The 27622-nt window shown below is 41.2% G+C and overlaps 1 protein-coding gene across 1 annotated transcript in view; it reads left to right on the top strand.

Moving 5' to 3' along the window:
* SGTB (small glutamine rich tetratricopeptide repeat co-chaperone beta) overlaps positions 1 to 27622 on the top strand; it is a 300564-nt gene that overhangs the window by 199427 nt on the left and 73515 nt on the right. Inside the window, exons 8-9 of the mRNA XM_053701340.1 lie at positions 9175 to 9237; positions 10401 to 10438. Of these exons, the coding sequence (XP_053557315.1) occupies positions 9175 to 9237; positions 10401 to 10438 (101 nt within the window). The remainder of the gene's footprint in view (positions 1 to 9174; positions 9238 to 10400; positions 10439 to 27622) is intronic.

Here is a 27622-nt window from a genome sequence, read left to right as displayed (position 1 = left end):
CAATACTTTTAAGGCTTTAAGACACTGTGGTGAAATTTTGGTGAATTTTGAACAATTCCTTCATACTTTTTCACATTTTCAGTAATAAAGTGTGTTCAGTTTAAAATTTAAAGTGACAGTAACGGTTTTATTTTAAAACGTTTTTTGTACTTTGCTATCAAGTTTATGCCTGTTTAACATGTCTGAACTATCAGATAGACTATGTTCTGTATGTGGGGAAGCCAAGGTTCCTTCTCATTTAAATAGATGTGATTTATGTGACACAAAATTTAGAGAAAATGATGCCCAAGATGATTCCTCAAGTGAGGGGAGTAAGCATGGTACTGCATCATCCCCTCCTTCGTCTACGCCAGTCTTGCCCACACAGGAGGCCCCTAGTACATCTAGTGCGCCAATACTCCTTACTATGCAACAATTAACGGCTGTAATGGATAATTCTATCAAAAACATTTTAGCCAAAATGCCCACTTATCAGCGAAAGCGCGACTGCTCTGTTTTAGAAAATACTGAAGAGCATGAGGACGCTGATGATATTGGTTCTGAAGTGCCCCTACACCAGTCTGAGGGGGCCAGGGAGGTTTTGTCTGAGGGAGAAATTTCAGATTCAGGGAAAATTTCTCAACAAGCTGAACCTGATGTGATTACATTCAAATTTAAATTGGAACATCTCCGCGCTCTGCTTAAGGAGGTGTTATCTACTCTGGATGATTGTGAGAATTTGGTCATTCCAGAGAAATTATGTAAGATGGACAAGTTCCTAGAGGTCCCGGGGCCCCCCGAAGCTTTTCCTATACCCAAGCGGGTGGCGGACATTGTAAACAAAGAATGGGAAAGGCCCGGCATACCTTTTGTCCCTCCCCCTATATTTAAGAAATTGTTTCCTATGGTTGACCCCAGAAAGGACTTATGGCAGACAGTCCCCAAGGTCGAGGGGGCGGTTTCTACTCTAAACAAACGCACTACTATCCCTATAGAAGATAGTTGTGCTTTCAAAGATCCTATGGATAAAAAATTAGAGGGTTTGCTTAAAAAGATGTTTGTTCAGCAAGGTTACCTTCTATAACCAATTTCATGCATGGTTCCTGTCACTACAGCAGCGTGTTTCTGGTTCGATGAACTAGAAAAGTCGCTCAATAAAGATTCTTCTTATGAGGAGATTATGGACAGAATTCATGCTCTCAAATTGGCTAACTCTTTTACTTTAGACGCCACTTTGCAATTGGCTAGATTAGCGGCGAAAAATTCAGGGTTTGCTATTGTGGCGCGCAGAGCGCTTTGGCTAAAATCTTGGTCAGCGGATGCGTCTTCCAAGAACAAATTGCTTAACATACCTTTCAAGGGGAAAACGCTGTTTGGCCCTGACTTGAAAGAGATTATTTCTGATATCACTGGGGGTAAGGGCCACGCCCTTCCTCAGGATAGGTCTTTCAAGGCTAAAAATAAACCAAATTTTCGTCCCTTTCGCAGAAACGGACCAGCCCCAAGTGCTACATCCTCTAAGCAAGAGGGTAATACTTCTCAAACCAAGCCAGCCTGGAGGCCAATGCAAGGCTGGAACAAAGGTAAGCAGGCCAAGAAACCTGCCACTGCTACCAAGACAGCATGAGATGTTGGCCCCCGATCCGGGACCGGATCTGGTGGGGGGCAGACTTTCTCTCTTCGCTCAGGCTTGGGCAAGAGATGTTCTGGATCCTTGGGCGCTAGAAATAGTCTCCCAAGGTTATCTTCTGGAATTCAAGGAGCTACCCCCAAGGGGGAGGTTCCACAGGTCTCAATTGTCTTCAGACCACATAAAAAGACAGGCATTCTTACATTGTGTAGAAGACCTGTTAAAAATGGGAGTGATTCATCCTGTTCCATTAGGAGAACAAGGGATGGGATTCTACTCCAATCTGTTCATAGTTCCCAAAAAAGAGGGAACATTCAGACCAATCTTAGATCTCAAGATCCTAAACAAGTTTCTCAAGGTTCCATCGTTCAAAATGGAAACCATTCGGACAATTCTTCCTTCCATCCAGGAAGGTCAATTCATGACCACGGTGGATTTAAAGGATGCGTATCTACATATTCCTATCCACAAGGAACATCATCGGTTCCTAAGGTTCGCCTTTCTGGACAAGCATTACCAGTTTGTGGCACTTCCATTCGGATTAGCCACTGCTCCAAGAATTTTCACAAAGGTACTAGGGTCCCTTCTAGCGGTGCTACGACCAAGGGGCATTGCAGTAGTACCTTACTTGGACGACATACTGATTCAAGCGTCGTCCCTACCACAAGCAAAGGCTCATACGGACATTGTCCTGGCCTTTCTCAGATCTCACGGGTGGAAAGTGAACGTAGAAAAAAGTTCTCTATCTCCGTCAACAAGAGTTCCCTTCTTGGGAACAATAATAGACTCCTTAGAAATGAGGATTTTTCTGACAGAGGCCAGAAAATCAAAACTTCTAAGCTCTTGTCAAGTACTTCATTCTGTTCCTCTTCCTTCCATAGCGCAGTGCATGGAAGTAATAGGTTTGATGGTCGCGGCAATGGACATAGTTCCTTTTGCGCGAATTCATCTGAGACCATTACAACTGTGCATGCTCAGTCAGTGGAATGGGGATTATACAGACTTGTCTCCGACGATACAAGTAGATCAGAGGACCAGAGATTCACTCCGTTGGTGGCTGACCCTGGACAACCTGTCACAGGGGATGAGCTTCCGCAGACCAGAGTGGGTCATTGTCACGACCGACGCCAGTCTGGTGGGCTGGGGCGCGGTCTGGGAACCCCTGAAAGCTCAGGGTCTTTGGTCTCGGGAAGAATCTCTTCTCCCGATAAATATTCTGGAACTGAGAGCGATATTCAATGCTCTCAAGGCTTGGCCTCAGCTAGCAAAGGCCAAATTCATACGGTTTCAATCAGACAACATGACGACTTTTGCGTATATCAACCATCAGGGGGGAACAAGGAGTTCCCTGGCGATGGAAGAAGTGACCAAAATCATTCAATGGGCGGAGACTCACTCCTGCCACTTGTCTGCAATCCACATCCCAGGAGTGGAAAACTGGGAAGCGGATTTTCTGAGTCGTCAGACATTTCATCCGGGGGAGTGGGAACTCCATCCGGAAATCTTTGCCCAAATTACTCAATTGTGGGGCATTCCAGACATGGATCTGATGGCCTCTCGTCAGAACTTCAAGGTTCCTTGCTACGGGTCCAGATCCAGGGATCCCAAGGCGACTCTAGTAGATGCACTAGTAGCACCTTGGACCTTCAACCTAGCTTATGTATTCCCACCGTTTCCTCTCATCCCCAGGCTGGTAGCCAGGATCAATCAGGAGAGGGCATCGGTGATCTTGATAGCTCCTGCGTGGCCACGCAGGACTTGGTATGCAGACCTGGTGAATATGTCATCGGCTCCACCATGGAAGCTACCTTTGAGACAGGACCTTCTTGTTCAAGGTCCGTTCGAACATCCGAATCTGGCCTCACTCCAACTGACTGCTTGGAGATTGAACGCTTGATTTTATCAAAGCGAGGGTTCTCAGATTCTGTCATTGATACTCTTGTTCAGGCCAGAAAGCCTGTAACTAGAAAAATCTACCATAAAATATGGAAAAAATATATCTGTTGGTGTGAATCTAAAGGATTCCCATGGAACAAGATAAAAATTCCTAAGATTCTATCCTTTCTTCAAGAAGGTCTGGAGAAAGGATTATCTGCAAGTTCTTTGAAGGGACAGATTTCTGCTTTATCTGTTTTACTTCACAAAAAGCTGGCGGCTGTGCCAGATGTTCAAGCTTTTGTTCAGGCTCTGGTTAGAATCAAGCCTGTTTACAAACCTTTGACTCCTCCTTGGAGTCTCAATTTAGTTCTTTCAGTTCTTCAGGGGGTTCCGTTTGAACCCTTACATTCCGTAGATATGAAGTTATTATCTTGGAAAGTTTTGTTTTTGGTTGCAATTTCTTCTGCTAGAAGAGTTTCAGAGTTATCTGCTCTGCAGTGTTCTCCTCCTTATCTGGTGTTCCATGCAGATAAGGTGGTTTTGCGTACTAAACCTGGTTTTCTTCCGAAAGTTGTTTCTAACAAAAACATTAACCAGGAGATAGTCGTGCCTTCTTTGTGTCCGAATCCAGTTTCAAAGAAGGAACGTTTGTTGCACAATTTGGATGTAGTTCGTGCTCTAAAATTCTATTTAGATGCTACAAAGGATTTCAGACAAACATCTTCCTTGTTTGTTGTTTATTCTGGTAAAAGGAGAGGTCAAAAAGCAACTTCTACCTCTCTCTCTTTTTGGCTTAAAAGCATCATCAGATTGGCTTATGAGACTGCCGGACGGCAGCCTCCTGAAAGAATCACAGCTCATTCCACTAGGGCCGTGGCTTCCACATGGGCCTTCAAGAACGAGGCTTCTGTTGATCAGATATGTAAGGCAGCGACTTGGTCTTCACTGCACACTTTTACCAAATTTTACAAATTTGATACTTTTGCTTCTTCTAAGGCTATTTTTGGGAGAAAGGTTTTGCAAGCCGTGGTGCCTTCCATCTAGGTGACCTGATTTGCTCCCTCCCATCATCCGTGTCCTAAAGCTTTGGTATTGGTTCCCACAAGTAAGGATGACGCCGTGGACCCGACACACCAATGTTGGAGAAAACAGAATTTATGTTTACCTGATAAATTACTTTCTCCAACGGTGTGTCCGGTCCACGGCCCGCCCTGGTTTTTTAATCAGGTCTGATATTTTATTTTCTTTAACTACAGTCACCACGGTATCATATGATTTCTCCTATGCAAATATTCCTCCTTTACGTCGGTCGAATGACTGGGGAAGGCGGAGCCTAGGAGGGATCATGTGACCAGCTTTGCTGGGCTCTTTGCCATTTCCTGTTGGGGAGGAGAATATCCCACAAGTAAGGATGACGCCGTGGACCGGACACACCGTTGGAGAAAGTAATTTATCAGGTAAACATAAATTCTGTTTTTTCTTGATATGGATAATTTTTAAGGCTAGGTTTGTTTGAACTAGGTTTTGATTTTAATCCTGCTTGAATTCTTTCCAATTTTGGTATATTTAATCAAATTTTAGTCTCATAATGTTTGTATATTTTTAATACGTATTTTTAAGCCTGTTTTATGTACATAGTAATGCTTATGAACATATTATTAATCTTAGGTTGATCTTACACTTGTCAGCTAACCAGGGATATTTATGTATGCTTAGAGGAATATTGTATATGTCATTAAATTCCGGTTTTTGAAATTTTGATCTGTTATGAATTCTCGATATATACAGGGAGTGCAGAATTATTAGGCAAGTTGTATTTTTGAGGATTAATTTTATTATTGAACAACAACCATGTTCTCAATGAACCCAAAAAACTCATTCATATCAAAGCTGAATATTTTTGGAAGTAGTTTTTAGTTTGTTTTTAGTTTTAGCTATTTTAGGGGGATATCTGTGTGTGCAGGTGACTATTACTGTGCATAATTATTAGGCAACTTAACAAAAAACAAATATATACCCATTTCAATTATTTATTTTTACCAGTGAAACCAATATAACATCTCAACATTCACAAATATACATTTCTGACATTCAAAAACAAAACAAAAACAAATCAGTGATCAATATAGCCACCTTTCTTTGCAAGGACACTCAAAAGCCTGCCATCCATGGATTCTGTCAGTGTTTTGATCTGTTCACCATCAAAATTGCGTGCAGCAGCAACCACAGCCTCCCAGACACTGTTCAGAGAGGTGTACTGTTTTCCCTCCTTGTAAATCTCACATTTGATGATGGACCACAGGTTCTCAATGGGGTTCAGATCAGGTGAAAAAGGAGGTCATGTCATTAGATTTTCTTCTTTTATACCCTTTCTTGCCAGCCACGCTGTGGAGTACTTGGACGCATGTGATGGAGCATTGTCCTGCATGAAAATCATGTTTTTCTTGAAGGATGCAGACTTCTTCCTGTACCACTGCTTGAAGAAGGTGTCTTCCAGAAACTGGCAGTAGGACTGGGAGTTGAGCTTGACTCCATCCTCAACCCGAAAAGGCCCCACAAGCTCATCTTTGATGATACCAGCCCAAACCAGTACTCCACCTCCACCTTGCTGGCGTCTGAGTCGGACTGGAGCTCTCTGCCCTTTACCAATCCAGCCACGGGCCCATCCATCTGGCCCATCAAGACTCACTCTCATTTCATCAGTCCATAAAACCTTAGAAAAATCAGTCTTGAGATATTTCTTGGCCCAGTCTTGACGTTTCAGCTTGTGTGTCTTGTTCAGTGGTGGTCGTCTTTCAGCCTTTCTTACCTTGGCCATGTCTCTGAGTATTGCACACCTTGTGCTTTTGGGCACTCCAGTGATGTTGCAGCTCTGAAATATGGCCAAACTGGTGGCAAGTGGCATCTTGGCAGCTGCACGCTTGACTTTTCTCAGTTCATGGGCAGTTATTTTGCGCCTTGGTTTTTCCAGACGCTTCTTGCGACCCTGTTGACTATTTTGAATGAAACGCTTGATTGTTCGATGATCACGCTTCAGAAGCTTTGCAATTTTAAGAGTGCTGCATCCCTCTGCAAGATATCTCACTATTTTTGACTTTTCTGAGCCTGTCAAGTCCTTCTTTTGACCCATTTTGCCAAAGGAAAGGAAGTTGCCTAATAATTATGCACACCTGATATAGGGTGTTGATGTCATTAGACCACACCCCTTCTCATTACAGAGATGCACATCACCTAATATGCTTAATTGGTAGTAGGCTTTCGAGCCTATACAGCTTGGAGTAAGACAACATGCATAAAGAGGATGATGTGGTCAAAATACTCATTTGCCTAATAATTCTGCACTCCCTGTATATATCCTCCAGTTTATATCTTAAGCCATTTTATATATATTTTTATAATAGTGGTGGTATTAATTGTTATAGATATAAGATTTTTAAAAACATAATTTTATAGATATGATTTGTACTTTAATCCATTGGTTATGTTTAACATGGTTTAGAATGGAGTTTCCATTTTAAGTATTCTCAGTTTGGAAATATGTTTAGCTTGATTGTATGGAAGTTGTGTTGTCTGAATTTAAATATTAGCGATTCCAGTAATATGGGACTGGTATTAGATGTATCGAAAATGGCTATGTGAAGAATGAACAACATGTGTGGCTACCGTTTCCCCCCCCCCCCCAGGAAATACGTACCTGCTGAAAAGGTATTGGAGCAACAGCGAATCACCTGTATAGAGAGAGTATTTAAGGACAGAGGATGCAGGAAGTGGTATCTTGATAAAGACCCTGAAAGGGGTTGAAACGCGTAGAGGACTTTCCTGCCATTTACTGTGGGCTGTTTGACATTTGCAGCTAAGCTGAACTCTGCGTACCCTGGTGTACTGAAGTGCAGAGGATCGTCTGGATACATCCGTGGAAATTACTTGCGCAAGTAGTCACCTAGGATCCGGGAACCGGGTGACGTCACTATCGGAAATTTGAACGCCAGGAATCGAAGGAGAAGCCGTAGTGTCAGGTCAGGTGAGGAGGCCGACAAGTAGACACTTAGAGGAGGTAAGAGAGCCTCCCAGCTCCATTCAGTACCATTGACTGTTCCAATCACTAATACAGCGGTAAGGGAATGAGATAAACCACTTTGATCTGTAGCCATATTGAAAAGGAGCTACTGAAGGTGAAGCGAGGACGCTGACATCCGGGGGCACACATACTAGTAACTTGTGTTGGAGAACTGCAGATAATTTAGCCCATATTTACTTCCGAATCTATAAGAATCTAAGTTGGAGATCCCCATAAGAGAAAGCATCAGCTGGACACTTGTGATACTGGCATTTATATAGTTTATGTGCTATAAGAATCTGAGAGATTGTAATGTTGAATGAGCAGTGTGAATGTTTATCTGGTAAAAACACATATATGTTTTAGCTGAGCCTGTTTATGAGATTTTTTATCTGAATTTTGGATTTTAACCTTTGATGGGTTTTAGTTATACTCTGATTGATCTTTATATTGATTAAGATTGCTATTTCATTTTATACTAGTATTGGTTCATTTATCTATTTTATATAAGGTGCCATCGATCTATTCGACACAAAGTGATACCACATATCTATAAATCCTACTGCTTTTTAGCGCCTTCTATACCTATTGCTTTACTAATTTATATCTTTTGAATTGTCTAGGGAGGAGACAATTACCATAGTTAGGCATAGTAGGATTGGTATAGCGCTGTACCCTATCTATCTTTGTTGTATATATGCAGGCACTAAGACACTAAGCCATTCATGCGTAATACGTACCAATACATATACCATTATTTCCTTATATTCTCTAAAATTCCCCTGTCCCTGAAGTGCATATATATGTCCTTTTATTTTATATGTAATTAATATTTTAAGTATTTTTTTATGACCTAGATCTATATAGCATAAACACTATTGTTCACTATGAAGATACTTTGTTGCATATAATATACTTTGGACTTAACACAAATGTATCCATTTGTGTAAAATATGCTAATTGCACTCTACCTAGTAACTCCTTACACACACAAAATTGATTTTTTCTATTGGCTAAATCTCGGCCGATACATCACTTGCAATTTCGGAAAATGGGCGTTGAGCTCAGTGATGAAATCGACCGGACATTTAAAAGCTGGCGCTTCCAGTTCAATGGCATGTCACCTTTGAGAAAGCCTTGGCGAAAAGCGTCAGGTGACGCATGTGGAGGGTCAGAGGTATCACTCTCTCTATTTTTCTAGTACTGCCCTGTCAAGGTCTGTACAACATTGACTTTTTACCCTAACTTGGAATAAATGCTATGTTTTACTTGCACTTGCTATCAGTTTGGACTTTATAAGAGTCAGTATTTGCCTTAACATTTTATTAACTACACTTATTTGTTTTACATCGCATGAAGATTTGAAATTTCAGATAGCACCATTGTGCATACTTGGGGCTAACACAGCGTTTTTTTTCCAATCTCTATGTTTTTTATGTACTGAGAACTCTTGTGCGCTTCTTGGAGTCTCATATCAGCTTATGAGGTTTAGCACTGTGAAAACACCGCACATCAGTGAGCACATACAGCTATTGTCTATTGTGGATAAAGTTTTTCTAAGTGATTGTGAGCGAACCCAATATTATATAATAATATCATGTATAAAACAACACTTCTGTTGTTCTTGTAGACAAGCACAGGATGGGGTTTTGACATGGCTAGCTTGATGAACAACCCAGCATTTGTGAGCATGGTAAGGCGTTTTAAATATTTATAACATATGATCAATTGTGTCTGTGTCTCTTAAAATAATCTATTGTTAGAAAGGACTGAGTAATCCACTGTAACATTAACCCCTGCAAGAAATATAGTTGTTTTAATTAAATAGAGCACTCCTATCTGTATTTGCCTACTGTCCATCCCAGTTCTCTTTCTTACCTATAAATATCCCAATCTTATAAAGAAAAAACAATGACTCTGTAGCTTCTACCATAGATCACTTCAGCTTCGCCCAGTAGGTCACTCAACCCTGTGCATAATATACTCTGGTCCAACCTACCCCTAATTGCTTTGACCACTTCTGGACAACCCTGACTCTTTCTTGTCTCAGTTAGTAACTGAGAAATGCGGGAAGGTGAAGGAAAAACTTCTATATTCTTATTATGGCAATTAAATTTTGTAGTGTTATATGTATTAAATATTTTGTAGTTTTTACACCATGACGTGAAATTATATATTTATCATATATTGTGGAGTAAATACAGTAAATTTAGAATTAACAGTAAACACCAGTTCAGTCGTGTTGAGAAAAACAATGATACATCAATGTATTGCAAATAAAAGCAGACATTGGTAAAGAACTGGTTTCCTGGACCAAATACAATTATATTAAAATGTAGCATTAGAACCGTTATAGTGAGGGCTCTTCTGAATTGTAATCACCTTTTTCTGTGCTGAATTAATATATTTATAAATGTATACAGTTTTACATGCATTACCTCTTACATTATGAGATATTGTAGCATTCTTAAGGCACAAAAAAGGAAAAAAGAAGAATTCAAGCCAAGTGCAATAAGAAAAGCTACTTTTCTTCCACCCTGTGACAGTAGCAGAGCATATTCACAGATTAGTGACCTTGTTTTACAGTAGCTGCATTGCTCTATATTATTCCCAAGGGCTTTTTTTATATTTGTTGTGTTTCTAATCAAATGTTAAAAACATTGGTATTTGAAATGAAACTCTACCACCCCTACATAATAATGTAACATAAAACAAAACATCACATTAAACAAAATACAACATAACATAATATTAGGTTCTTAGCTATAGAGTCTTTCAGTTTTTTTCTGAAAAATGGCTGTAATCCTACTGATAAAAGACATACTAATATCTATATATGTTTAATGTCCTTCTCAGGCAGCTGGTTTAATGCAGGATCGTCAAATACAGCAACTGTAAGTATGTGTTTTGCTTGCCAACTTATACTCATGTCATATTAAATCCTTACATCTACAGGCTTTACAAGTATGTTTCACATACTAAAGAACAGTGGATGATGCAAATCCTTTTTCTTTAATAAGGTGGTGAGAGTCCATGAGCTATTACTCCTGGGATTCAACTCCTAGTCCTCTAGGTGCAGGCAACAATTCCCAAAGCTCTAAAAACACTTAAACCCTCCCACCTCTCTAGTATTCTAGTTGTTTCTTTGCCTCCATAGGGGGAAGGTGAAGAATTGAGGTGCTCCAGATTCTTTGCTGAGAGGGGTTCCTCAGAATGATTTGAGGACCATTTTTTTTCCTTAGAGAGCTGCTACTTAGAAACAAAGGGGATATTGGAGTATTGGGCAGTTACACAATTACAGCCAATGATAAGTTAGTCACAAGCCTGCTACAGATGTTGCAAGGACCACAAGTTCCTTAGCCTCCTACTGTTGGGTGGTTGATATTTTCCATACATAGATCCTCTGCTATGACGTACACAGCACTGGATGGTCTTTCTACCGGCGCAGTTGTTTCTGCAGCCAGTATGCACAGTATAGTGGGTGCATCTGAGGTAAGTGCAGCCATTTCTTGCACTTGCATAGCCCACAGGCTGTTAGTAGATACACCAATTTTGAGGTATATCATAGCCAGACATACACATGTAGCAGACAAATTCCACCTTTATTAATCAGACTTTTCATACCTAATTTTGGAAACTTTATTATGTGGTAACTAGGCGATAAGCCTGCCCAGAGGGCAGTCTATTTAAAAAATATATAAATCCCAAAGGTAATAATACAAAAAATAAAAAATGTAAAATTACAGAAAAAAATAAACAAAGCTATCCAAAATAAAAAATGTAAACCTAAACTAATACCACTATAAAAATAAACCCCTCCCCCAAAAATAAAAACACCCCCTAATTTAATACTAAACTACCAATAGCCCTTTAAAGGGCCTTTTGTAGGGCATTGCCCTAAGTTAAAAAGCTCTTTTACTTAATTTTTTTTTACCTATTATTCCCTAACAGTAAACCCCCCCACCCAACCAACCCCCCCAAAATAAAAAAAACTAAGTCTAAAAAAAACGTAAGCTATCCATTGCCCCTAAAAGGGCATTTGTTTGGGCATTGCCCTTAAAAGGGAATTCAGCTCTTTTACTGTGCTTAAAAGGGCAATCAGCTCTTTTACAGCCCAAAAAACCCTAAGACTAAACCCCAAATAGGTACTCACCGTTCCTGAAGTCCGGCATTGAAGGTATTCTTCCAGGCAGCTCCATCATTTTCTTCACCCGGAGCGAATGCGGCCTGGTGCGGAGTGGTATTCCCTGGTGCGCGGATCCAGAGCGGCAGTCCTCAGCGGCGGTCTTCAGCGGTGTGGAGGCTCCTCTTTGCATTCAATTTGGGGTACCTTGCATTCCTATTGGCTGAAATTTTTAAATCAGCCAATAGGATTAGAGCTACTGAAATCCTATTGACTGTTCAAATCAGCCAATAGGAATGCAAGGTACCCCATTTGTAAAACGGGTACCTTGCATTCCATCTTCAGTGTGCGGCGATGATTGTATGAAGAGGATCTCCACACTGGATGGCTCCGCGGTCGCCGGTCTTCTGTTCCGCGGTCACCTCAACTCCGTGCCGGCTTGGTCCTGGATGAAGATAGTAGAGGTTGCCGTGCTGGAAGAAGATATTGCCGCCTCCAAGAAGACTTCACCACCTGGAAGAAGACCTTCTCCGCCAGGCTTCAGGAACCGTGAGTACCTATTTGGGGGTTAGACTTAGGCTTTTTTTTATTTTTGGGGTTTTTTTTATTTTTAAGATTAGGAATTTAATGGGCTTGTAAAAGAGCTGAATGCCCTTTTAAAGACAGTAAAAGGGCTGAATGCCATTTTAAGGGCAATGCCCATACAAATGCCCCTTTAGGGGTAATCGGTAGTTTGGTTTCTTTTAGTGTTATTTTTTTTTATTTTGAGGGTTTGGTGGGCGGGGGTTTACTGTTAGGGGGGACTTAGTATTTTTTTAAATGTAAAAGAGCTGTTTAACTTAGGGCAATGCCCTACAAAAGGTCCTTTTAAGGGCTATTGGTAGTTTAGTTTAGATTAGGGAGTGTTTTTTATTTTGGGGGGCTTTTTTTATTTTCATAGGGATTAGGTTTTTTTTCTGTAATTTTAGACTTTTTTTCTTTCTTTCTTAAGACACAGTGATTCCACGGAATCATCAATTACTGTTGGGAATATCACTCCTGGCCAGCAGGAGGCAAAGAGCACCACAGCAAAGCTGTTAATTATCACTTTCCTTCCCACAACCCCCAGTCATTCTCTTTGCCTTCAGTGCAAGGAGGAGGTGAAGTTATAGATGTCCTGTATAAGAGATGTCCTCCTGTCGGACAGAGATGCAGGTAAGTGCCATGTTTTTACAAATATACAGAAACCCTGGCACTTGAATAGCTTTTCTGCATCCTTGTGGGGGTAGGTTATCCTGAGTTCAGGATACAAATTGAACAGGTTGCTTGGCCCTGCTATGGTATATGAGAGAGGTATAAAGTGATTAAGCTTTTCTCTTGTTAAGTGTATCCAGTCCACGGATCATCCATTACTTGTGGGATATTCTCCTTCCCAACAGGAAGTTGCAAGATTATCACCCACAGCAGAGCTGCTATATAGCTCCTCCCCTCACTGCCATCCAGTCATTCTCTTGCAACTCTCAACTAAGATGGAGGTCGTTAGAGGCCTGTGGTGTTTTATACTTAGTTTATTTCTTCAATCAAAAGTTTGTTATTTTTAAATGGTACCGGAGTGTACTGTTTATCTCAGGCAGTATTTGGAAGAAGAATCTGCCTGCGTTTTCTATGATCTTAGCAGAAGTAACTAAGATCCTTTGCTGTTCTCACATATTCTGAGGAGTGAGGTAACTTCAGAGGGGGAATAGCGTGCAGGTTTTTCTGCAATAAGGTATGTGTAGTTAAAATATTTTTCTAGGGATGGAATTTGCTAGAAAATGCTGCTGATACCGAAGTAATGTAAGTAAAGCCTTAAATGCAGTGATAGCAACTGGTATCAGGCTTATTAATAGAGATACATACTCTTATAAAAGTGTATTTTAAAACGTTTGCTGGCATGTTTAATCGTTTTTTACATATGTTTGGTGATAAAACTTATTGGGGCCTAGTTTTTTCCACATGGCTGGCTAGAAACAGTTCCCTGAGGCTTCCCACTGTTGTAATATGAGTGGGAGGGGCCTATTTTGGGGGGTTTTTGCACAGCAAAAATTACAGACACAGACATCCAGCTTCTTCCTGCATGATCCTGGACTTCTTTGGAGGACTCAAAAGGCTTCAAAAGTCGTATTGAGGGAGGTAAAAAGCCACAGTAGAGCTGTGGCAGTTGTTGTGACTGTTTAAAAAACCTTTTTGTCATTTGTTATTCCGTTTTTGGTATTAAGGGGTTAATCATCCATTTGCAATTGGGTGCAATGCTCTGCTAACTTATTACATACACTGTAAAAATTTCGTTAGTGTAACTGCATTTTTTCACTGTTATTTCAAAATTTGGGAAAATTTGTGTTTCTTAAAGGCGCAGTAATGTTTTTTATATTGCTTGTAAACTTGTTTTAAAGTGTTTTCCAAGCTTGCTAGTCTCATTGCTAGTCTGTTTAAACATGTCTGACACAGAGGAACCTATTTGTTCATTATGTTTGAAAGCCATGGTGGAGCCCCATAGGAGAATGTGTACTAAATGTATTGATTTCACCTTAAACAGTAAAGATCAGTCTTTATCTATAAAAGAATTATCGCCAGAGGGTTCTGTCGAGGGGGAAGTTATGCCAACTAACTCTCCCCACGTGTCAGACCCTTCGCCTCCCGCTCAGGGGACGCACGCTAATATGGCGCCAATTACATCAGGGACACCCATAGCGATTACCTTGCAGGACATGGCTGCAATCATGAATAATACCCTGTCAGAGGTATTATCTAGATTGCCTGAATTAAGAGGCAAGTGCGATAGCTCTGGGGTTAGGAGAGATACAGAGCGCGCAAATGCTGTTATAGCCATGTCTGATACTGCGTCACAGTATGCAGAACATGAGGACGGAGAGCTTCAGTCTGTGGGTGACATCTCTGACTCGGGGAAACCTGATTCAGAGATTTCTAATTTTAAATTTAAGCTTGAGAACCTCTGTGTATTGCTTGGGGAGGTATTAGCTGCTCTGAATGACTGTAACACAGTTGCAATTCCAGAGAAATTGTGTAGGCTGGATAGATACTATGCGATGCCGGTGTGTACTGACGTTTTTCCTATACCTAAAAGGCTTACAGAAATTATTAGCAAGGAGTGGGATAGACCCGGTGTGCCCTTTTCCCCACCTCCCATATTTAGAAAAATGTTTCCAATAGACGCCACTATACGGGACTTATGGCAGACGGTCCCTAAGGTGGAGGGAGCAGTTTCTACTTTAGCAAAGCGTACCACTATCCCGGTTGAGGACAGTTGTGCTTTTTCAGATCCAATGGATAAAAAATTGGAGGGTTACCTTAAGAAAATGTTTATTCAACAAGGTTTTATTTTACAGCCCCTTGCATGCATTGCGCCTGTCCCTGCTGCGGTGGCATTCTGGTTTGAGGCCCTGGAAGAGGCCATCCAGACAGCTCCATTGAATGAAATTATTGACAAGCTTAGAACGCTTAAGCTAGCTAACTCATTTGTTTCTGATGCCATTGTTCATTTGACTAAACTAACGGCTAAGAAATCCGGATTCGCCATCCAGGCGTGTAGGGCGCTATGGCTTAAATCCTGGTCAGCTGATGTGACTTCAAAGTCTAAATTACTCAACATTCCTTTCAAGGGGCAGACCTTATTCGGGCCTGGCTTGAAGGAAATTATTCCTGACATTACTGGAGGCAAGGGTCATACCCTTCCTCAGGACAGGGCCAAATCAAATGCCAAACAGTCTAATTTTCGTGCCTTTCGAAATTTCAAGGCAGGAGCAGCATCAACTTCCTCCGCTTCAAAACAAGAGGGAACTGTTGCTCATTCCAGACAGGCCTGGAAACCTAACCAGTCCTGGAACAAGGGCAAGCAGGCCAGGAAGCCTGCTGCTGCCCCCATGACAGCATGAAGGAACGGCCCCCTATCCGGGATTGGATCTAGTGGGGGGCAGACTTTCTCTCTTCGCCCAGGCGTGGGCAAGAGATGTTCAGGATCCCTGGGCGTTGGAGATCATATCTCAGGGATATCTTCTGGACTTCAAAGCTTCTCCACAAGGGAAATTTCATCTTTCAAGGTTATCATCAAACCAGATAAAGAAAGAGGCATTCCTAAGCTGTGTGCAAGACCTCCTAGTAATGGGAGTGATCCATCCAGTTCCGTGGACGGAACAAGGACAGGGATTTTACTCAAATCTGTTTGTGGTTCCCAAGAAAGAGGGAACCTTCAGACCAATCTTGGATCTAAAGATCTTAAACAAATTCCTCAGAGTTCCATCATTCAAAATGGAAACTATTCAGACCATCCTACCCATGATCCAAGAGGGTCAGTACATGACCATAGTGGACTTAAAGGATGCCTACCTTCACATACCGATTCACAAAGATCATCATCGGTTCCTAAGGTTTGCCTTTCTAGACAGGCATTACCAATTTGTAGCTCTTCCCTTCGGGTTGGCCACTGCCCCGAGAATTTTTACAAAGGTTCTGGGCTCACTTCTGGCGGTTCTAAGACCGCGAGGCATAGCGGTGGTTCCTTATCTAGACGACATCCTGATACAGGCGTCAAGCTTTCAAATTGCCAAGTCTCATACAGAGATAGTTCTGGCATTTCTGAGGTCGCATGGGTGGAAAGTGAATGTAGAAAAGAGTTCTCTATCACCACTCACAAGAGTCTCCTTCCTAGGGACTCTTATAGATTCTGTAGAGATGAAAATTTACCTGACGGAGTCCAGGTTATCAAAACTTCTAAATGCTTGCAGTGTCTTTCATTCCATTCCACGCCCCTCAGTGGCTCAGTGCATGGAAGTAATCGGCTTAATGGTAGCGGCAATGGACATAGTGCCATTTGCACGCCTGCATCTCAGACCGCTGCAATTATGCATGCTAAGTCAGTGGAATGGGGATTACTCAGATTTGTTGTCCCCTCTACTAAATCTGGATCAAGAGACCAGAGATTCTCTTCTCTGGTGGCTTTCTCGGGTCCATCTGTCCAAGGGTATGACCTTTCGCAGGCCAGATTGGACGATTGTAACAACAGATGACAGCCTTCAAGGTTGGGGCGCAGTCTGGAACTCCCTGAAGGCTCAGGGATCGTGGACTCAGGAGGAGAAACTCCTCCCAATAAATATTCTGGAGTTAAGAGCAATATTCAATGCTCTTCTAGCTTGGCCTCAGTTAGCAACACTGAGGTTCATCAGATTTCAGTCGGACAACATCACGACTGTGGCTTACATCAACCATCAAGGGGGAACCAGGAGTTCCCTAGTGATGTTAGAAGTCTCAAAGATAATTCGCTGGGCAGAGTCTCACTCTTGCCACCTGTCAGCAATCCACATCCCAGGCGTAGAGAACTGGGAGGCAGATTTTCTAAGTCGTCAGACTTTTCATCCGGGGGAGTGGGAACTCCATCCAGAGGTGTTTGCTCAACTGGTCCATCGTTGGGGCAAACCAGAACTGGATCTTATGGCGTCTCGCCAGAACGCCTAACTTCCTTGTTACGGATCCAGGTCCAGGGACCCGGGAGCAACACTGATAGATGCTCTAGCAGCTCCTTGGTTCTTCAACCTGGCCTATGTGTTTCCACCGTTTCCTCTGCTCCCTCGACTGATTGCCAAAATCAAACAGGAGAGAGCATCGGTGATTCTGATAGCGCCTGCGTGGCCACGCAGGACCTGGTATGCAGACCTAGTGGACATGTCATCTCTTCCACCATGGACTCTGCCTCTGAGGCAGGACCTTCTAATACAAGGTCCTTTCAATCATCCAAATCTACTTTCTCTGAGACTGACTGGATGGAGATTGAACGCTTGATTCTATCAAGGCGTGGCTTCTCCGAGTCAGTCATTGATACCTTAATACAGGCTCGGAAGCCTGTCACCAGGAAAATCTACCATAAGATATGGCGTAAATATCTTTATTGGTGTGAATCCAAGAGTTACTCATGGAGTAAGGTTAGGATTCCTAGGATATTGTCCTTTCTCCAAGAGGGTTTGGACAAAGGCTTATCAGCTAGTTCTTTAAAAGGACAGATTTCTGCTCTGTCTATTCTTTTGCACAAGCGTCTGGCAGAAGTTCCAGACATCCAGGCATTTTGTCAGGCTTTGGTTAGGATTAAGCCTGTGTTTAAAACTGTTGCTCCCCTGTGGAGCTTAAACTTGGTTCTTAAAGTTCTTCAGGGAGTTCCGTTTGAACCCCTTCATTCCATTGATATTAAACTTTTATCTTGGAAAGTTCTGTTTTTGATGGCTATTTCCTCGGCTCGAAGAATCTCTGAGTTATCTGCCTTACATTGTGATTCTCCTTATCTGATTTTTCATTCAGACAAGGTAGTTCTGCGTACCAAACCTGGGTTTTTACCTAAGGTGGTTTCTAACAGGAATATCAATCAAGAGATTGTTGTTCCATCATTGTGTCCTAATCCTTCTTCAAAGAAGGAACGTCTTTTGCATAATCTGGACGTAGTCCGTGCCTTGAAGTTTTACTTACAGGCTACTAAAGATTTTCGTCAAACATCTGCCCTGTTTGTCGTTTACTCTGGACAGAGGAGAGGTCAAAAAGCTTCGGCAACCTCTCTCTCCTTTTGGCTTCGGAGCATAATACGCTTAGCCTATGAGACTGCTGGACAGCAGCCCCCTGAAAGGATTACAGCTCATTCTACTAGAGCTGTGGCTTCCACCTGGGCCTTTAAAAATGAGGCCTCTGTTGAACAGATTTGCAAGGCTGCGACTTGGTCTTCGCTTCACACCTTTTCAAAATTTTACGAATTTGACACTTTTGCTTCTTCGGAGGCTGTTTTTGGGAGAAAGGTTCTACAGGCAGTGGTTCCTTCCGTTTAAGTTCCTGCCTTGTCCCTCCCATCATCCGTGTACTTTAGCTTTGGTATTGGTATCCCATAAGTAATGGATGATCCGTGGACTGGATACACTTAACAAGAGAAAACATAATTTATGCTTACCTGATAAATTTATTTCTCTTGTAGTGTATCCAGTCCACGGCCCGCCCTGTCCTTTTAAGGCAGGTCTAAATTTTAATTAAACTACAGTCACCACTGCACCCTATGGTTTCTCCTTTCTCGTCTTGTTTCGGTCGAATGACTGGATGGCAGTGAGGGGAGGAGCTATATAGCAGCTCTGCTGTGGGTGATCCTCTTGCAACTTCCTGTTGGGAAGGAGAATATCCCACAAGTAATGGATGATCCGTGGACTGGATACACTACAAGAAAAATAAATTTATCAGGTAAGCATAAATTATGTTTTTTATTTATTTTATATAGGTGGCTCAGGGTTATTAACTTCTGGGATCAGACGTTTTTTCAAGGAGAGGGAAAACTCAATGTTTTTATTTTTGATTGCGGTCTGTTTATCGGACAGTTTGTGACATCATGGGGTGGAGCTTCTTCCGGTCTCAGAGCGCGCTGTAACTTTGTGTCCTTCCCTTGTTTCAGCTGTAGGCGGTTGCACATGCAATGGATAGCGTGTTTTGCCTGAAATACAGTCTTTCTCTATTCGTAAAGTTTCAGGTAGGCACCCCAGCTTTATGCTGAGGTGTAGAGGGGCCAGACATTTGATATAACTGAATTGTTAAGTTTTTCTGTAGAAAGGGAGCGGAGTATAAAAGGGGAGGTTTTTTTGCTGGTTAGTTGCGGTTCCTGTAACAGACATCCTACTGTGTATTATTCTATCTTTACTCAGTTAAAAGGACAGTATTTAAAAAAAAAAAAAAAAAAGTTTTTGTTTTTTGTCATTTACCTAGATCTTTTGCAAGATGGACTTAGAGTCTATGCCTGAAGCAGAGGGCAAAATTTGTTTGAGTGCCCATGTTGAACCTCCTTTGCCTTTTTATAGTTCCTGTATTGAAAGAACCTTGATGTATAAAGACAGACTTTTTGTTACTGAGCCACCATTCTCTCAGGTGAATTCTGTTCTGTCAGGGTTTTTTCACTGTTTTTTTCACTGTTTTACTCACCTCTCTTCCTGACTATGGTGCATTGTGGGGGATGCTGCTCAATTCCTGCACTTCCTTTTATGGCCAGACTGGTGTGCATCATCCATGTGAGACAGGATGCAGTCTCAGAATTGTGATGTCATCACTTATTATTTAAAGGGCCTCTGTTCAGTATGCTTTGCCTTTGCGTTGTCTCAGACCTGTTTGTGAGAGTTCCTGTGTATTACCTGGCTGTCTGACGTCCTTCCTGGTTCCTGATCCCTGGCTTGTTCCTGACTCTGCTGTTTTCCTTGTTCCTGATTCCGGCTCGTATGACTATTCGCTTTGGCTCCTGACTCGGCTTGTCTGACTACCAGCTCTGGTTTTGATTCCTGGCTTGTTAGACTTGTGGACTTTTTATTATTTTTTGCTATTAATAAAGGTGTGATTATTTTTGCACTTCTCATCTCAGTCTGATTCCTGGCACCCTGACATGTTCAGGCAATGCCACAGTCTCTTCCTCAAGTACCCCAGGTATCATTACTGTCTCAGGCAGTGCCCTGCGGTTCCTCACAGACTCGATGGAGTCTTTTTGAAGGCAGGAATTGCTGCTCAGGTGTCCTCATCGGTATCTGAGGCATTAGCTGCCATTCCCTTGCTGCAGGGTAAACTTAAGGGGAAGTCTAGAGAATCAGATAGTAAGGTATCAGATCCTGTACAGGCTACCCAAGTTGCTCTCTCCCATAAGTCAGAGGAGGAGGATACTTCGGTAGCCTCTAAGGGTGAAATCTCAGATTCGGATAGTGTAATTCTTTCTTCTGATGCTGAAGTGGTTTCCTTTTAGATTTAAGCTTGAACACCTGTGTTTTGCTAAAGGAGGTTCTAGCTACTTTGGATGACTCAGATGCACCTGTTGTTGTCAACCCTAAGAAATCTAGTAAATTAAATAGATACTTTGATGTCCCCTCACCTGGGGAGGTGTTTCCAGTACCAGACCGTGCCATGGAAATTATTACCCGGGAATGGGATAGACCAGGGATTCCTTTTTCTTCCTTTCCTGTCTTTAAGAAAATATTCCCGGTGGCTGACTCCATAAAGGAGTCATGGCAGACTGTTCCAAAGGTGAAAGGGGCGATTTCCACTTTGGCAAAGAGAACTACTATTCCTATTGAGGAGAGTTGCTCGTTCAAAGATCCTATGGATAAAAAGCTGGAGGCCTTTTTTAAAGAAAATGTATACTCATCAGAGGTTGCAATGGCAACCGGCGGTGTGCATTGCCACAGTAACCGGTGCGGCAGCCTATTGGTTTAACGCCCTGTCTGAATCCCTTCAAGTGGAAACTCCTTTGGAGGAAATTCAGGATAGGATAAAGGCTCTAAAGTTAGCTAATTCTTTTATCACTGACGCTTCTTTACAAGCTATTAAATTTGGGGCCAAAATATCTGGTTTTGCAATCTTAGCGCGTAGAGCACAATGGCTTAAATCTTGGTCTGCTGATGTTTCTTCTAAATCTAAGCTTTTGGCAATCCCTTACAAGGGAAAGACCTTGTTCCGGCCGGCATTGGCAGAAATTATTTCCGATATCACGGGTGGTAAAGGATCCTTTCTGCCTCAGTACAAGAAGAACAAAATGAAGGGACGTCAGACTAATTTTCGTTCCTTTCGTAACTTCAGGGGTAAGTCTTCCCCTGCCTCTACCAAACAGGAACAATCCAAGCCCTCCTGGAAGCCTGGTCAGTCCTGGAACAAGGGGAAGCAATACAAGAAACCCTCAACTGAATCCAAGTCAGCATGAAGGGGTTGCCCCCGATCCGGGATCAGATCAAGTGGAAGGCAGACTCTCTTGGGAACGAGATGTCCCAGACCCGTGGGCAGTGAACATAGTTTCCCAATGGTACAAGTTAGAGTTCAAAACATTTCCTCCCAGGGGCATGTTCCAGCTCCCAAGATTATCTGTAGACCATCTTAAAAATAATAAAGAGTCCAACTTTTAAAAGTATAACTCTTAAAAATGATAACTCTACAAAATTATATGAGAGTACAAATATTATATTTAGTCTTAAAGGTTATTTAATATGAGGAATTTTTTTTTTTTTTTTTTTTTTTAAATGTATTTTTTATTGGAGGTAAAATTATGAACAAAAATTCAGAGATACAATACATACCAGCCGTATGAAGTTTAACACAACAAAATCTTATCCAATCAGACATAACTGAAAAAATACAGTTCTAAACAACTTGAACTTTCTGTGTCAGATAGAATGTTACAATTCCTCTCTATCCGGATGTCTTATCTGTTACCTCCAATCTTTTTCCTCTTTTATACTAATTTTTATTCAGTTTTGAGTTTGAAACATAAACAATAATCAACAATTCTCAGGAGAAATACATATACAAAAAATAAGAAAGAGAGGAGGTCTCCTATTAACACATAGATAGTTAAAGGCACATACTTTTTTAAACCAAGTTTCAGTTTAACCATTATCTATCCGACCTCTGCGGGAAGAGGGGGATGGGGGGGGCGGCACAGAGGGAAAGCGAGAGAGAGAAAGAGGGAGAGAGAGAGGGGGAGAGAGAGACAGAGGAAAAAAAAAAAAAAAAGAAAGAGAAAAAAAAAAAGGGAGAAAAAAAAAAAAAGGGGAAAAAAGAAAAGGGGGAAAGCCTTTCTTACCAACATCCTAATAAGACTGTCTCTGTATTTCTAAGGGGGTATATTAAATTATCTATTTCTTTCTGAGGGAAGATTTTGATGAATCTAGACCATTTCTGAAAAAAGAGAGTTATGTCTCTTTCGGAAGCCAGAGTTATGTCCAGCTGCTCGATGAGACATTGCTTTTTCATGTAGTTTTTAACTTCTGATATACTCGGGATTGAAGTGTTTCGCCATTTATTAAAAATTAAATTCCTTGCAGCCAGAATTGTCATATTTAATATTTTTTTAGAGTTATGAGTGGACGGGGGTTCAACAAAAAAAATTACTTCTGCCAAGGAGAGAGAGAAAGGCGAAATTTTCAGCACCCTAGTAAGCCAAAATTCTAATTTCCTCCAAAACTGCATTAATCGGGGACAGGTCCATATCATATGAACTAGGTCCGCCGCTGGAAGGGAACATTTTGGACACATATTAAAATTGAAGTTATGCCATTTAAATCCTTTGAGCGGGGTATAATAAGTTCTATACAATAGCTTGATATGTGATTCCCTCCAGCTAGCAGACAAGGTAGTTTGTGTTATTATAGCTATAGACTTTTCAACCTGGTTGGGGTCTATGTCTAGATCTTGCGATAGTAAATTCCATTTTTGCGTTATATACTCCAGATTAGATTCACCTTTCTGGCTGACCAGCAAATTGTACCAAGTTGAGATGGAGAATAGGTTATTTTTAACCAGAATAGGCCAGTTATCTAGTTTCCCCCAAGACCAGGACCAGCCATATTTACTAATAAGCGAGAAAAGATAATGCCTAGCCTGTAGGTACGCAAAGAAGTCTTTGTTGCTTAGTTCGAATTCCTGTTTTAAGGTCTCAAAAGTTTTAATTAGGCAGGCCTCCTGATTTATAAATTGTGTGAGATAAGTCAATCTGAGGCTATTCCATCTCTGGAAGACCTGCGATTGGGTACATCTTTGAAATTCCGGGTTGCCACATAATCCTTGAAATCTCGGAATAGATAGGTCTATGTCTAATTTATGTCCTAATTTTCTCCAAGCTTGTAAAATTGTATATATAGAACTAAGGCATTTCACTTCCTTAGGAATCAGGTGTAATGGGCAGTGGATTAACGCTGTAGGCTTATACGGATATAATATGTTCATTTCAAGAGTGTTATTCGTGAAATAATTCTTATTTAATAGCCAGTCTATCACAGTTCGAGCTAAGAAGACCAAGCTGTAACTACTGAGGTCTGGTAAAGCCATGCCACCGTATCTCCTGGGTAGATGCAATCTAGAGATCGAAATTCGGGGCCTTTTGCATCTCCATAGGAAGTACCGAAGGGCCTTACACAGGCTCTTCCAGTCTTTAGTTTTCAAGATTACTGGTACATTTTGTAAAGGGAAGAGGATCTTGGGAAGAAGGACCATCTTGAAAAGAGCAATTCGACCCGTCAATGAGAGGGGGAAATTTTGCCAGTTCCTCATATACTCCTTTACCTTAAATAGGACTGGAGAGATATTAAGATCATACCACTCTCGTGGATTGGGGGAAACATTAATGCCTAAATATCTGAAGTGAGATCTAACCTCATTGAAAGGTAAGTCAGTCATAGACGTCTCACTTTTCCTAATCCACATTAATTCTGATTTGGTCAGATTAATTTTATAACCCGTGAAGGCTCCAAAAGAATTTGTAATCGAAAGTAATTTGGGGATATTGGATCTGGTATTTGAGACGTAGACCAGTACATCATCGGCATACAGAGCAATTTTTTGTTCCACTGACCCTATCTTAATACCTTGGAGATCTTTTCTTATTTTAAGAGCAAGAGGCTCAATGGCTAGGTCAAAGAGCAAAGGAGATAAGGGGCAGCCTTGTCTGGTGCCCCTTTGAAGTTTAATTGGACCAGATTCTAGCTGATTAATAGAGAGCTTGGTTGAAGAGTTTTCACAGAGATTTTTAATAAAATGTACAAAGTTATCCTTAAAACCACAGGATAGCAAGGAAGACAAAATATGCCGATGATGTACTGAGTCAAACGCCTTCTCTGCGTCTAAGGCTACTACCCGCCAGATCCACTTGATCTTGAGATGGTGTTTCCACAGAGTTATTAAAATAGTCAAGGATCAGAAAGAGTTCTCTGATTTTAGCTGTTAAGTTGCGTTTGTTTAGAAACCCCGCCTGGTCCTCATTAATGAGAGGCCCAATCTCACTCTGTAGTCTTTTAGCTAGGATCGAGGTCAATAGCTTGTAATCAGAGTTTAATAATGCTATGGGCCGATAAGCCTCCTTTTTTAGAGGATTTTTACCTTGCTTTAAGATCAGTGAGGTCGTAGAGGCAGAGAAGGATATAGGAATAGGGTTCCTTTCTATGTAGAAGTAATTAAGAGTGTTTTTAAGTGTGGAGTAACAGTCGATGCCAGTAACTTATAAAACTCATTGGGCAATGAGTCCGGCCCAGGAGCTTTGTCTGATCGAAGTTCCTTAATGGTTTGAAGGATCTCTTGATCCGATACAGGGGTGTTAATTTTATTTACTGCCTCTTCCGTAAGAACTGGGTGGTCCAGGCCTTCCCAGAAACCTCTTGAAGCTACCATATCAGATCCCCTAAAGGAATAAATTCCTTTATAGTAATCTGAGAAAATTTCTAATATTTCTTTCGAATCCGTGATCAAAGAGTCAGATTCTAGCAATGAGTCAATTGAAGAATTCCCTTGTACATTCTTATATAGACTAGCCAAGAATTTACCGGCCTTGTCCCCATGGCGATAGAACTTTGCTTTAGATCTTAAGTCGGCTTGGACCGTATTGTGGATCAGTAAGGTATCTCTCTCTCTCTTGGCATTAGAATATTGTCTCCAATTCAGAGGGGTGGGATGGGATAAATATCTGTTATAAGAATTAGTCAAGGCTTTGAATGCTTGATTTTGTCTAAGATTGGTTTTCTTTTTTAGTTTGACCATATATGCAATAATCTCCCCCCTCATTACGGCTTTACCCGCTTCCCATAAAGAAATTGGATTATTGACTGAGCCCAAATTTAAAGAGAAAAATTCATTCATTTTATTCATTAGCCAGTTTTTTAAACTTTAAATTGCATGATAAAAATTTTGGGAAAAAAAAACCGCCGTGAGGGGTGCATTTTACCACAGATAGGGATCTCTAATAGGATTGGGGCATGGTCTGAAATAGTTATTTGTGCAATCTTAGTAGTAGAGCCTATCTTTATAACTTTATCACTAACTAGAAATAAATCTATTCTTGAGAGAGAGTTGGCGTTTCTGGCCTTGCACGTATAGTCTCTTTGATCTGGATGTTGTAATCTCCATAAATCTTTAAGAGCCAAGTTACTCTCTAAGGTTCTAAACATTCTGGCCTCTAGCTTATCTCTCTTAGATTGCGAACAGGTATTTTTTTTCCCCCTATGCCTGTCAATGGGTATTCGAGGTACCATATTGAAGTCCCCTGCTAAAATGACAATCCCTTCCCCCATTTGTAAAATATTAGTTTGGACCGAGTCCCAAAATTTAGAATCAAAGTTGTTGGGGGCATAGATATTACAGAGTATATAGACAGAATTTGCCAGCTTGATCTTTAAAATTAAAATTCTACTATTTGAGTCAAGATATTTCGCTAATATTTCGTAGGATAGTCTCTTCCCCAATAAAATAGCCACTCCCCGCTTCCTACCAATGCTAGGTACATAGAATACCTCTTTCACCCACGAGGTTTTTAGTTTAATCGATTCATCTGCATTGAGATGAGTCTCTTGTATGAAAGATATATCGGTATTATGTTTCCTCAGCTGCGAAACTATAGCCTTGCGCTTTATTGGGGAGGAGATACCCCCAACATTCCAGGACGTTAAAATAAATTTACCTCTTTTAGACATCGCTTAAAAAGAAGAATTGAGGATAGGAAAAAATAATTAACATGTAAACAAATAATAACATGATGGATTTAAAGGAGAGAGAAGAAGAGAGAGAGAAAAAAAAAAAAAAAGGAAGAGAAAAGAAAAAGGGGGAAACAAGAGAAGGGGGGAAATTTTCCCTCCTCTCTCCTATCTCTCCCTCTCCCTCTTAAAAGAAAAAATAAATGTATTGCCTCCCCATCCTCGTCCCCAGAAAGGTAGTTCTCCTTAAGAATTAATACAGAAAAAGAGAAAAAAACAGAACCAATCATTTTTGTTTATCAGAGATAGGATAACAGGTTTATTAGTAGTCTAAAAAGTACACTTACTCATATTTAACAACTTTTTCCATAAGAAACTTCTCTGCCTCCGCAGCGGTCTCATAAAAATATATGTGGCCCTGAAATTCTATTTTAAGTTTGGCCGGGTATAATACAGTAGCAGAAATGCCTTCTTTAATTAGTCTGCCGCATATTGGGGTGAGTTCTCTTCTTTTCAGAGAGGTAGCATATGCGAAGTCTTGAAAGATTGATATTTTAGTCCCGTCCAGAAGCACAGGCAAATTCTTACCTGATAATTGCATGATTCTGAGCTTATCTTGATAGCTCAAATATCGTACAATTATAGGTCTGGGCCTAGCTTTGTTTCCTTCTACGTCCCTTATTCTCCCTAGTCTATGGGCTCTCTCTATTACCAGGGGTAGCAACTCTTGTGGGAAGTTTAATAGCTTAGGGAGAGTTTCAGTTGCAAATTTCTGAAGATCTAAATAATCTGAAGTTTCAGGGACCCCTATTATCCTGACATTATTCCTTCTTGATCGATTTTCTAGATCTTCGATCTTGTTCTGTAATTCCCTGATAGAGCTAGTATTTGCCTGTATTTTAGTGCTTTGAACTGATGTGAGATCTTCGAGGTCAGAGACTCTTTGCTCCGCTTCTTCGATTCTCATCGTAAATTGTTTAACCTCATTAGCGAGCAAGTTAAGATCTTGTTTTATTTCTATCCGAAGTGATTCAAATTTTGGGTTTAGAGCTTCCAAGATACTATTCACTAGCCCTTGCGAGTCTGTGCCCATACTGAACCCTCTGGTAGAACTAGGTTCAGGGTGCAGTTCAACCGAGGTTTCTAACGGGGCTTTGTTCTTCCTATCCTTGGCTCTGGAAGCCATGGCCGGTGGAGTGCTTTTGTGAGTGGTTAGTGGATTTAAAAATCTATCCATAAATAAGTGCGGCTAAGGACTAAAGTGAGGAGTGAGTGTAAGGGGGAAAAAAAAGAAAAAAGGGGGAGGAGGGGGGGGGCAGAACGGGGGAGAGGGAGAGAGAGAACCAAGTGGTCAATCCCCCCCTTCCTCCGTCTCCCTCCCTCGCTCCTGTGAGGGAGAAAAAGTGTGCTGTGACTTAAGGTGATAATAACGCAGTGAATTCAGGTGGATAAGTGTCTAAGTGAAGAGAAAAAAAAAAAAAAAGGGG

The sequence above is a fragment of the Bombina bombina genome, chromosome 2 (genome assembly GCF_027579735.1).
Source record: "Bombina bombina isolate aBomBom1 chromosome 2, aBomBom1.pri, whole genome shotgun sequence".
NCBI lineage: Eukaryota > Metazoa > Chordata > Amphibia > Anura > Bombinatoridae > Bombina > Bombina bombina.
Note: the sequence above shows the minus strand (reverse complement) of the source record. Positions and strands in the feature narration are given on the sequence as shown.